Source organism: Artibeus jamaicensis, unplaced genomic scaffold, assembly GCF_021234435.1.
Source record: "Artibeus jamaicensis isolate MK-2021 breed Jamaican fruit bat unplaced genomic scaffold, CSHL_Jam_final contig_944, whole genome shotgun sequence".
NCBI lineage: Eukaryota > Metazoa > Chordata > Mammalia > Chiroptera > Phyllostomidae > Artibeus > Artibeus jamaicensis.
Genome location: NW_026522020.1, coordinates 3,453,519 through 3,465,799, shown reverse-complemented (window position 1 = coordinate 3,465,799; position 12,281 = coordinate 3,453,519). Strand labels below are relative to the sequence as shown.

Below are 12,281 nucleotides of genomic sequence, written 5' to 3'. Positions count from 1 at the left end.
ACACTCACCAATCACAGGCGAGGGACATGCTTTCACCGGACACGTTTTGAACGAAGAAGGTGTTCTCCAAAAAGGACAGTATTCTAGAGGCCCCAAATAGTGCGCGTCCCCCCTTTCTCTCCAAGGCGAACGGTACACTGTAGATGCATACTGAGCGAGGTTTGCATCTGTAAACGCGTGGGTAGAAGGCGGAAAACCCACCCACAGGACTCCCTGAGCGTGTCCTCGACCACCCTGGCATGACAAGCGTTTCACGGCGGCTCTCAGGCTGTCTCCCGGTGCCCAACCAATGTGGTGACTCCAACCTGGTGGAAGGGGAGAAATGCTGGCCCGTCCTGTATTCCTTGACACCTTTTCCAGTCCTGGTTTACATTTTAACAGGTCCCAGTGATAGCAGGCTTAGCTCATCCACCCGTAACCTGGAGACAAGAGCGCCCCCCACTGTCCCTCCAGGGCACAGCGTGTTTGCCTTAAACGGGGATGCCGCAGCAACCCTCATCACCTGACTGCGCATAAAGTGTGTCAGCATAAGAGACGTCCAAACCTGTCAGAATTTTTATGAGTTTATCTGAGCCAGACTGACAACAGTTGCTGTGAAGCGAAATCTCAATGGATTGAGAAAACGCTCCAGAGAATGGTGGTTCCGCGCCTCGTTTTATACATTACGATCACAGGAGGAAGTGTAAGGGGTTATGTGAAATCCATCGGCCATGAACTAGGGAGGCAGAGGAAGCCAAGCGGGAAATCGCCGACACTGGATAAAAAAGTAAACAAGTAGACAGGTTCTTCTTAGACACAGGTGGGGACAGGACAGTTAACGGTTAACAATGAACACGGTAGCAATAGCAGTGAGGGGCTCCGGGGTCTCCTCTGACTGAAGACTGTGCCCTGAGCAGTCTGAGAAAAGAAAGTTACCCTGACCTTCCAAGGGTATGTTCTGTAGATGCAAAAGGACAACAGACAGGCCCAGCTAAGGTAACAGCCTGCCTCCGTCAAAAGACCCCAGCCCAGGACAGGACCGCCTACCGTTCGCTGCTCCAGTTACCAAGGTTCGTGTTCGGGCCCTCGAGAGGCTACTTTCCGACTCCGAGTTTGCAAGGCCGCCACACAGGCCTCTCCTGAGCTCCTCGGGTGTGGTGTGTGGCCCCTTTCCAGCTGCAGATGAAAAAGAAACACCTTCCGTGATGGGCCACCCGTGAAGGATATCTGGGGGAAATTATTGTAAAGAACGAAGGGGTCTGTAGGTTTCCTCAGTGACTGGAAATAGGCCTCCGTCGGCCTTGACCTCACGCTGAGTGATTTGGCCCGCGTGCCCCAGTCCAAGGTGCAGCCCCAGTGGGCCCTGCCCTGGGGACTGGAACTCCGTCTCCAAGGCTATGGGAATTACCCTACCTTAACCTTGACCTTGACGTGCAGGTCAAGGCACCGGGCCTCCGGACCTGGGTCTCCAGGGCCCCTCTGCTGTGTTGGCCACACTGGAACGAAGGGCGGCCAGTGGGTGCAAGTTGGATATAGGCTTGAGGGGCCATTTCCTATTTCGCGGGTCAAAAGGCCCTGAGAAGTGACAGTGAACCTCCCAGCAATTGTTAAGGGAATTGGAGTTTCCCCGAGAAATCTTAATACTTTCAGGCTTTCACCAGAAAGCATTGCCCGCCGTTTCCTCCCCTGCACATGCGCAGAGCGAGCACTGAGCACCCCAGCCCAGTTGAGTGAGTGGAGGGGATTCCAGCAACTCCAGGCCGCTCTGCCTGCGGTTCACTCCCTGCAAACGGGGATCTGAGCTCGTCCTTTGTGCTGCGGTCAACCGCACCTCCAGGGGGCGCCCACGGCACTCCTGGCGGGGAGCAGGGTGCGGTGGGACCGTGTACGGTCCTGAGCATCCTCTGAGCGGAGATACGAGTGCCCCGGACGCCCGGCCTGGGCCCCGGACTAGCAGGGCAGACACTCTGGAAATCCGGCCGCAGCATCTCCCTCCACCCAGGCCACCTGCGCGTTCCCGAGGGAAGGGGTCTAATCACCACACCCGACATCAAAGCCACAGACCAGCTCTGCTCAGCGGCCCCGCGGAGCGCACAGCGAACACACTGAGCCCGGCCACAAAGATGCACCGCGGGCAAGACTCCGCACCGCGGCGAGGGTGCACAGAGGCCTGGGAGTGTCGCCGCGCACGCGGTCCGTGGGCAGCAGCCGCATTTGAAATAGATGTAAAGAGACACCCACGGAGCTCAGAATTACCGAGGCAAAAGGTTTCACAGCGAGCTCGTGACATAAATCACAGTCCCCTCACGCCCAGACAAAGGCAGCGCCGTGCGGCAGGCGGACTCCGAGCATCCGCCCGCGCCGACGACAGTGCTCTGCGGCGAGAATCAAAGCGGCGTCACTGCTCGGGAAGCAAGCGTGTTGACAATGCCAGGCCTGTCTGCCTGGCTGACCTCTAGTTAACACCAGAGTCAGGGACGGGCCGGGAGGGCAGAGGCAGGCCGAGGTGGCAGGAGGCAGCCAGGCCCGAATTCTGAAGTGGTCAGGACACCGGGCAGCCGGAGGAGAGCCCTTGCTCTGTCTGGAGGAAGGGCTTTGCCGCCTTCCCTGGCCTGCCCCTCGCCTGCGCGAATTCATAGTCTGGGCACGAAGCCCAGCGTTTTCTTTCCTCAACAAAGTGCTGCTTCCCTGCAGCCGAAGGGCAAAGCCCCGAGCAGAGCTCCGGAGCTCATAGGGTGAAGGGTGGAGGTACGTTGGCCCCCACCCTCCCAAAGTCAGAGCCGGAAGATGGACCCTGGGGCCGCTCTATCCTGCCTCGTCCAAGGGAGGTGTTTGGGAGCAACCCTGGCTCACCATGCAGAACACATGCCAGCTTTACCTGTCCCTTGACACACAGAGGGACCCCCTTCTGTGAGCACTTTTTGTATGCAGTCGACTCCTGGGGTTAAAACGTTCCAGCCCCCAATCCCACCCCTTTCTGCTATCTCCCAGGGAGCCCCCCGGACCCGCCGGGCCGAGGCCAGCAGCAGCCTGGGGACATGCTCCGGCTGCAGGCTGCAGACATGCAAACCGGCGCCTGCCCGTGGGTCGGGCAGGGACCACGCCAGCACTGGACAGGCTCCCCCAAACCACTTGGCCGTGCTCCCCAGGGCATCCCCAAAGCACTCCTTCGCTTCGCCAGCGTTCCTGAGGAACGGCCACGCACACGCAAGGCCAGAGTTGGCTGTGTGCTGGACAGGGGCTCGCGTGGCACCGCCCCTCGGGAGGGTGGGACAGCCACATACCCCCATGTGACGCTGCTGTGGGGAAGTCAGGTGCGGAGCAAAGACTCTCCACGCCTGGAAGTGCCACATAGGGGGCTTCACCTAGCGTGGGGGAGTGGTCACCCACTTCCCCCAACACGGGTGAGCGCGCCCAGATCTGAAGCCTTGACTGTGTGAAGAGGGGAGGAAAGGCCCTCCCGGGCCAAAGGAGCGTCCAGGCAAAGGCCCCAGGGCAGAAAGAGCGCCCCCCACGTGCAGCCAGAGATGGCCCGGTAGCTGGCGAGAAATCAGCCAGAGGGAGCCAGCTGAGACAGTGCCCTCGGCGGGGCCCTTGCCGGGGGGTTGAGCCTTCCTCCGGAGAACAATGGGCATCTGTGACATCCATCTACACGGAGAGGTGACATAATGAAATGAGCGTTTGGGGGTGATTTCTCCGCTAAGTGTAGAGGGCACACCGGGGTGGGGAAGGCTGCAGAGAGAGGGGCAGTGGAGGCCGATGGCAAGAAAGACAGATCCAGATATATCTGCAGAGCTCTGGCCTGGCCTCGCCTCGCCGTCTGGGCGCTGACCGCGCTGAAAACGCGGCGTCAAGTTTTTGCGGTCTCCCTTCCCCTACGTGCAGGAGGAGGTACAGTGGTTTCACGTGGCTCCCACCACTGGCTTTTTAGGGGCTCGTGCCGGGGAGCACTAGTCAAAACCCGGGACTCCATTTCCTGTCTGCAGGAGCCCAGCGTGGGCCCTGTCCCCGGGGGAGGCGGGGGAGCGACCGTCAACAGCGTGCCTCTGTTTTTCTTGCTCGTTTTATTTCTCCGTCTACACACAGAGCAGTGTGCCTGTGTGATTTTTCCCCTTAATTTTCTTTCTGCCGCCTCATTAGCCGGAGAGAGTGCGCGTGGACGCTAATGACATCAGCATGTCAGAGTAATGTGGCAGCCGCTCTCCTCCGCAGACAGCGAGGAGGCAGCGGAGATTTTTAAACTGTGTTGGCGTAAAAATAATGAAGGCAGCCAGCTGCCTGGCAGACGTGAGGGGCACGGTGCTGAGGGCGTGGGGAGGGCCCGCGGGCCCCAGAGAGGTGGAACTGAAGAGAGACAGGAAATGAATTCCCAGAGACAGGCAATAAGGCTTTGTCACAGTCTGTGACCCCGGGAGGAGGGGCCCGGGGGGAGGGGTGCTATTGCTGGGGGAGGGCAGCTGGCAGCAGGGGCCTGGGGGGGGTAAAACAGGGAGCCTCTCCCGTGGCAGGCAGCCACTGAGAAGCCTTTAAAGCCCCACAGAGAAGCGAGCCGGCCAGTCGAAGGGCGGCTGGAGCCCGAGGAAGGCCGAGGAAGCGTGCATTACCTGGGACACCGTCTGTCCGTAACCAGACTAGATTGGAGGTCCAGGGTGAACCCCGTCTTACTGATGTGCTCTATCCCAAAACCGAAACAGGATGACCGACCTCAGAGAGGGGACCTGCTGCAGGAAGTGGCGTGTCGGTGTGGCTCGTGTTGGCCAGAGACACCAGCAGGTCAAGAGCAGCCCGGGCGATGGGTTCGGGCAGCTGGGTGGGAGGGCGCACACCTGTCTGGGTGCATCCGTCCCCTGTGTTCACGCTGCCTCTCCCCTCTGAAGCCTGCCGAAGCCTGACATTGTGGCACTAACAGAACCTGATGCTCTCTGACCTCAGGGACCAGCGTCACCCTCCAAACAGTCCCTCCCTCGGTCACCAGATGGCTTCTGGCGACGGCAGGGCCAACTCCTTGCCTTGCCTTGCCCAGTTGCTCTCCGCATGGTTCTCCTCTCTCCGCCCCGTGCACCAGCCCCCGAGGGGAGGCCCCAGCACCCACCCCCCAGACGGCAGAACATTATTCTACCTGGGAGCCCTGCCCCCAGCAGTGGCCCCTGGAGCTCTTCTCAACAAGGCGGCCATGGTGACACTTCTCAGTTCCAATCGGGTCCTGTCACTCCTCCGCTCATAACCCTTCAGGTGCCTTTGAGGTGCAGCCCCGCCCCCGTCTCACAGCAAAGCTGCTCTCCCTGACCAGCCGCCACCGCCCCCCGCAGTTCCCACTGCTCCACGTGGGACGGCCCGGCCCACAGTGTGCGGTCCCCCTCGCCTACCGTGTTCAGCGAGGGTTTTCTTCCCCTGAACTCTCTTGCGCCCCAGAGCTCTCCATGCCTGTTGTCCCTCCTGCCCCACCGTCAGGTCCCAGCGTGAATGCCACTTCTTCCAGGAATCTTTCCCAGAGTGACCCAGCACCCCACTGCAAACCCAGGTCTAGCGCCTGTGGTTCCCCACCTCCGGGCTGCGGCCCCCGGGCCTTATTCATCGGCGCCTGGGACTTGTCGTTGGGACTGGGAGGCAGGCCTTGCCGTGCCACGCAGCCAGCACGCTGCCTGGCTCTGGTCGGAGCTGGGAAGTACCCGTGGAGGGGCGGGCTTAGCAGAAAGGTGTAGGGCATACGACCAGTTACAAGGGAGGTTTAAATAAGGCCCGTTGTAAAGCTAAATGCAAATACCAGAATTATTTGGCAAGGAGGTATAAATGGGAAATGTCTCCTGTCCAGGTAGACCTGGACACACCTGCCCGACCCCTGCCCCTGCCCCTGCCCCCTGCCTTGCTGGGTTTGGCCAGCGTGGTCTCTCCACACTGAGTGAGAGGAAGGGAAGCACAGTGAGCGCAGGGGGTCTACTCACCTGGCCGCCTGTCTGCTTCAGGCTGGCTGTGTGTCCCCCACCCAAGACCATGCACCGGTGGGATAGCCCACCCCATCTCCTGTCCCGGGAATGGAAACAGTGTTGCTGCCAGCTCCATTTCAGGCCGTTCCCCTGCACTCACGCCGGGCTGGACCGCCCCTGTGTCCATAGACGTTCCTGAACCTCCCCCTGCGTCAGACCTGCCGTCTGCTTCCTGCTGGACCCTGACAGATGCGTGTGCGATGCGCTTCCTGCGAAGTGAGGACCACTTCCCAGGGAAATAGGGCTCAACCACACAGATTGAGGAAGGAATGAGGACCGAGTAGGCCAGGAAGCAGGGAAGAAATGATCACAGTGTGGCTACGGGACAGGCTTAGACAGCGCCCAGCGTGCTCCGTCCTGTCTTCCCAACTCAGTCACTACCCACTTTCTAAAAACCCATCAGTGTATGAAAGACACAGACGATGTCTCAGGTTTACTAAGTTAACACACAGTGATGCTACCACCTGGCAAGATAGTGCCCTAAAACTAAAACTATTAATCAGATTTAGTTATTAAAAGAGATATGAAAACCTTAGGAAATTCAATCTGCCATTTTATTTAGAAGAACAGCCAAATGAAGTCTGTTTTATGAAGGCAAAAGTGGGTCAATATTGGAAAATCTTTTTGTGTCAACCTGGTTAAAAAAGGCAAAAAATAAAATTACATCCTGAAATTTACAGTAACCCAGGAATGGAAACATGTGTCCTTCACTTAGAACAGAGTATCTATCTGAAACTAATATCGAAGATTATATTTATGGTGAATCATTAGAGACAACCCTATTAGAATTCAGAAAGAGATGGTGATGCCTGCTACCGATATTATTTTACATTGAGGCTCTAGCCAATGGAATAAGACAAGAAAAATAAATAAGCCGTACTAATATTAAGGAGGAGAAAGTCCTATTGCTTGCAAAAATAATCGTCTATCTGAAAAATAGCCTTCATAAATAAGGTGTACTTACAAATCAATGAGAAAATGAACACACTATGGAAAAAATGAGCAAAAGACATAATGTTGCAATTTAGAAAAGAAGAAAAACAAATGGTCCACTAAAACAAGTGTAACTATTCCATATGTACCTATCACATTTTTAATTAATTATTTTCTTATGTTAGAGAGAGGGGGAGGGAGGGAGAAGGAGAAGGAGAGAAACATCGATTGTCTACCTTTGACGGGCTCCCCAACTGGGACAGAACCCTCAGCCCGGGCATGCGCCCTGACTGGGAATTGACCTGGTAACCTTTTGATTTGTGGGACGATGCCCGACCGACCAAACCGAGCCACACTGGCTGGTGTTCAAATGTATATAATTAACGAGATGGCTTGTGTAGGGAGAAAGAGGCATCCTCATACTCAGTTCTTCAAGAAATGCAGCACTTCACACACTCATAATTTGATAACATGTTCTAACAGCTTTAAAATGTACCTACCCTTTGCCCCTGCATTTTTACCTCCAGGAATTCAGTGTAGGAAGGGAACAGAATTATTACCTAAGAATGGCTGGGGACAGAAAGAGGTAGAATTATGTCCAAAAATATTCACTGTTTACAATATCAACTTACGGTGGTTAACTCCCTGACCACAAGGTGATGCATTCATAAAATAAAATAGTATATGGCCACTAAGATGATATCCACTTGCGGTTTTTGTTTGCAGTCTATTTGGAGTATAGAAAAACCAAGTTTCAAAATAACGTGCAAAGTACTAGCCCATTCCTTGTCGCATATATTCATGTTTTGTCCAAATGCATAAAGCCCTAGTGCACACAGAACATTAATAGGGTCTTGCCCTGAACGAAGATATGTGAACTCTCTGTTTTGTCCTTCTGTATCTTAAAGGGGTTCAGAGGTGAAAGAACCCGGACAGGCCATGAAGGGGCAGTGATGTAAATCCCTTTTGCTGTGTGACTGTTTGCTCAGGGAGGCGGGCAAGTCTGGTGCAGCCGGATGCAGCTACAGGCTCCAACTGTGCTCTCCGCTGCAGGCACCCGCTGCCTAGTCTCAGAAAAGTGGCTTAAACTCAGTTTTCTCAACCCCCAAATACAAACAACCATTTTATGACACTTGGTAAAATGTCTCAGGCCTCAAAAACAGAACCGTGACGTTTCCTGGCCCTTCGCCCAGACTGATTCTGAATCCGATGGAGCGTCCGCGTCCGACAAGTCAGGTACAGGAAGCAGCAGAGGAGCAGCGTGGCCCCACCCACAGGGACACGGTTCTCCCCCCAGTGAGAACTCCACGGGCAGGGGTCCTGGTTTCTTCAACAGACAAGTCACGCGACGCAAAACAAATCGAGAGTGCATCGTACCCCCTGGTCCCACGTGTGTTCTTGTTCTTAGTCAAACAAATTCCTTTTCCTACAATGGCATCTAGGAGAAATCTGTGAACTTGAACAACTCAGGTGCTACAGTGATGCTGTGTTGACCTTTCCTCTAAAGGGCCCTTGAAGGGACACGCAGAAATTGACAGGCGCAGTGACAGTTGCATTTGCTTTAAAATCATGTCGGGCGGGGGCCCGAGGGCAGGAGCGGGGCAGGGCTCTCCCCGAGTCACAGGTGGGCGCCTGGGGGTTGTCACACTGCTGGGCCCGGCTTAGTGTCCATTCAAATTTCTCTGTAACAAAAAAGTGCATTTTAAAAAAGCGCGGTGTTCCCATCTTTGTGACGCTGACAGATCTTAAATGTGCAAATAGCGGCGTAGGAGTCCTTCGGCAGGGAGGGCTGTGAAAATAAAGGGAGACTGAGAGGGAACTCCACAGCAAGGTGACGTTTCTTCCCCAGTGTCCCCGCAGACTGGGAGATCGGGGTGAGGGGCCGGGCCCGACGCACCCCCCACGGCACCTCCTCGCTGCCCCGGCAGCGCCCCAGAGGCGCCAGCTCGGTGCGGGACCCTGCACGCAGAGTGCCCGCCCGGGCTTGCACGGCGGCTGGGCGCACAGGCCCTCTGTGACCACGCACAGCGCCAGGCCCTGCCCTGCTCTGTGCTCACCACCGCTCCCTGTGGGACGGAGGATAGTGGGGTCCCACCGACAGTAGTGGGGTGCCGACACACCTCTGCGTCCCCACCCTTTCCACACTGGGGCCCCAAGGCCAGTCGGCCTGACCGTGGCCTCCCCACGTCCCCTGACCAGGTGCTGAAGTCCTGCGCGTCGGCTCCCGCGGTCCTCGAGGTGCTTTTCAACTCCTACCCGCAGCTCCGCGTGCCCCAGTCCTGGAGGGGGGAGATCCCTGAGGAGGCGTTTCAGGTGAGGGGCCGCCCTTCCCTCTGCCTCAGTCTGGCATTGTCCTCTGTGTCCGCTCGATCGTGAGGAGGTCTGCACTGCTTCCCGGGTGAGTAGAGAGTGACTGGAGGAGGCGGGGGGCGGAGGAGGCCTTGGGGGCACCCGTGAGTATCGCTGTTTTCCTTCGGAGACTCAGCCGTCACCCAGCCACGTGCCGGGGAAGAGTTGGGGTGCTGCCGGCTGCGCGGAGCCGGACAGACCCACGCTGGCTGGGGCTCGGGGACCCGGCTGCAGCCAAGGGCGGGCATCTGAGCCCCTGCCCACAGGCTCTGCCTCCTAAGTATCGGCTTCGTCTCTGCCCGAGCCAGCTGCGGGCCCTACGGCCATGCCCGACTTGATTAAGACAGAGCATCTCTTTCCAGAAACCTCTAGAAAATGTCCCCTCGTCAACTGAGTCCGTGCTCATTACTGATCAGCAAATGTCACCCTGTGCGAAGGGGCGGGCAGAGCAGACTTCAGTACAAGCGGATGGCCCGTCTTACGTGAAATCTCCCAAACGTTCGCTGGGCCCGGGCGAGGACTGCACTGGAGAAAGGGGCGGACCCCTGGCGGAGGGGGCGTCGCCCCAGACAGTGCTGCTCCCTTCCCCGGAGCCGAAGAGAGGACCTCGGTCCTTCCTTCCGGCAGGGAGACGAGAGGCTGAGGTTCCCGGGGCAGGGACTGACGCCCCGCCTTCCCTTCCAGGCGCACCGGCCTTTCTACCAGTCCCTCTTCGCCTTGGCCCGCAGCCCGCGCCGCCTGAAGCACCTCTGCCGCTGCGCCATCCGCAGGCGGTTGGGCAGGGGGTGCTCTCGCCTGGTACCCCAGCTGCCCCTGCCCGCGTCCCTGCAAGGCTACCTCCTTCTGGAGCCAGAGGGTGTTCTGCACTGAGACCCTGAGCCTCTGGACTTGGTCCTGTGCCCGCCCCTCCGAGGACAATGGGACCGCGGACCTGCTGGCTGGCACCTTCAGGGTCTCCGGGGGATGCACTGGTACTGAGCACCCTGCTGCCTCTCCGGGCTGCTTCCGAGGGTGACGAGTGTGCCCGCTGCAGAGCCGTACCAGAAAGGGCCTTTCCACGGACGTGGAACTGAAAGGTTTGGCCGTGTTTCCAAGGTTAGCCTCCCGCCCGCCACGGCTGAGCAGTGGGCACGGGGCCCCCCTTGCTTCCGACCCTCTGCCTCTGGGAAAACGCCCACCGGTCCTGGGAGGCGGGCCTCCTGGAAAGACTGTCCCTAAAACATGACAGATGTGCACATGGAAGGAGGACATCGGCTTCCAGGATAAATCATCTTCCCAGGAGCCCACGGGTGCTTCCCAGCACAGGGGTCCAGGGCCCCCCAGACAGACACTGGCGGGGTTGTGAGGTGGGTGTGTTTGCCCAGCGGGAGTCTTCTGTCTGGTGTTCTCAGCAAAGCCCGGCGGGCTCTGCCCTGGTGGGCGGCCCAGGGAGCCCCAGGTTGACCAGCGGCCGTCCCCACATCCCTAGGGAGAGAGAGGTCACTCAGCCCAGGACTGTGTCTACCCAGTCCCTTGTTCCCAGCAGTCTGGTGCTTTGGTGTCTGAGGCCTTGCCGATTCTGGAGACTGCCCCCCACCTCGGGGTCACCGGTTCTGAGACAGAGTCAACAGCTTGCCACCCGGTGTGCTTTTTAAGTGCACCCTGACCCACCCAGCGCTCACACGCCCAGCCACCCCTTTATGTGGGCGCTCATGCCCAGGACGCCAGCCGCCACCACCAGGTACCAGAGACAGCCGGTTCGGCCGATCTGGCCCAGAGCCCGAGTGATTCGGAGTAGCCAGGCCTGTCTGCCCTGCCTCCCGAGTTCCTTCCACGGAAACCACAGCCAGTCTCCGGCCCACACCCTCCTCTGGCCCACCCTGGTGCTTCCCCACTTGGCCCCCATGGGGAGACATGTCCCTCTCCTGGGACCCATGAGTAACTAACTATCTTTCCAATGGCAGCTGTCCCTGCCCTGGTGGCCCTAGGTGACCTCGAGTTTTCTATCCCACACTGTATTTTAAAATAAGGACTCCTCACTGTCCCCTGAGGACAGTACACATGGCTCCGTTTTTGTCCAGTTTGAACCAATGTGAGGTACTTCTGGGACCACTTCAGAATAGGCAGGCGTGTCTCCCCTTGTCCCAGTCTGGCTGGCGGGGTGGGGGTGGTCGGGCTGAGCCTTGGCAGATGGATGGTCAGACTTCAACACAGAGGGTCTGCGAGACAGTGAGTGACAGGACAGCGCCTCCTGCACCTTCGGCTGACCGCCCACATCTGCCTGCTGAGACGGATGTGAGCACAGCGGTCCTCCAGCTCCTCCGCAGACAAAGGCCGTGCCAAAGGGGGGACTGTGACCCATCCTCTGGAGGGAGGGCTCCCCGCTTGGGCCACTGGAAGCAGGCAGGGCTGGGGGTGGGGGCACAGACAGGGAGAGCGCTGGTTTCCAGACCAAGGGTCTGGACGTCTTGGACAGGCTGTGAGGACCACAGAGCAGGTGAGCAGCCACAGTGGGATCCTGGGAGGAGGACTCTGTCCTGAAAAGGCACGTGGCACCTGGGGGGCGGTGGGGGCCAAGATGAGCCCTAGACACGGGGCTTCAGAGCAGAAAGGAGGGTTGGGGAACCGAGGTCGGTGGGGAGGCGCTCACCTGGAACAGGGAGGCCTGTGCCTTTGGACCCAGCATGGGTGACGCCCCGCCCCCACCCCGTCGGCCCCACCCAGCCCGCCCAGAGGAAGCGGGGCCTATTATTGTGATCGTTTTATTATTATTAGAAGAAAATCGCCTAATATTCAGATAAAGGCTGTAATGCAGGGAAAAGCAAAGCAGGGTTGTTGATGAGAATGAACGGAAGGGCAAGAACAGTAAGAAATGGAGCCACCGCTCTGAGCCACCAGGTCCTCACAGTCCTCGCTGTCCTTCTGGTCATCAGAATCGGGGTGAACGCAGCCCCCCACCCGCCTTAGGAAGCAGTCTGGCTGCTTTCCTGAAGTGTATCAGTTAAATGTGTTTGGGAGTCCCCAGAAGAAAGCAGAACACTTTGCAAACATGTTAGC

The 12,281-nt window shown here is 58.0% G+C and overlaps 1 protein-coding gene across 1 annotated transcript in view; it reads left to right on the top strand.

Annotated features, from left to right (window-relative positions):
* ASB18 (ankyrin repeat and SOCS box containing 18) overlaps positions 1-11,917 on the top strand; it is a 42,832-nt gene extending 30,915 nt beyond the window's left edge. Inside the window, 2 exon segments of the mRNA XM_037161384.2 lie at positions 9,096-9,209; positions 9,930-11,917. Of these exon segments, the coding sequence (XP_037017279.2) occupies positions 9,096-9,209; positions 9,930-10,115 (300 nt within the window). The 3' untranslated portion in view covers positions 10,116-11,917.
* The last annotated feature ends 364 nt before the right edge of the window (positions 11,918-12,281 follow it).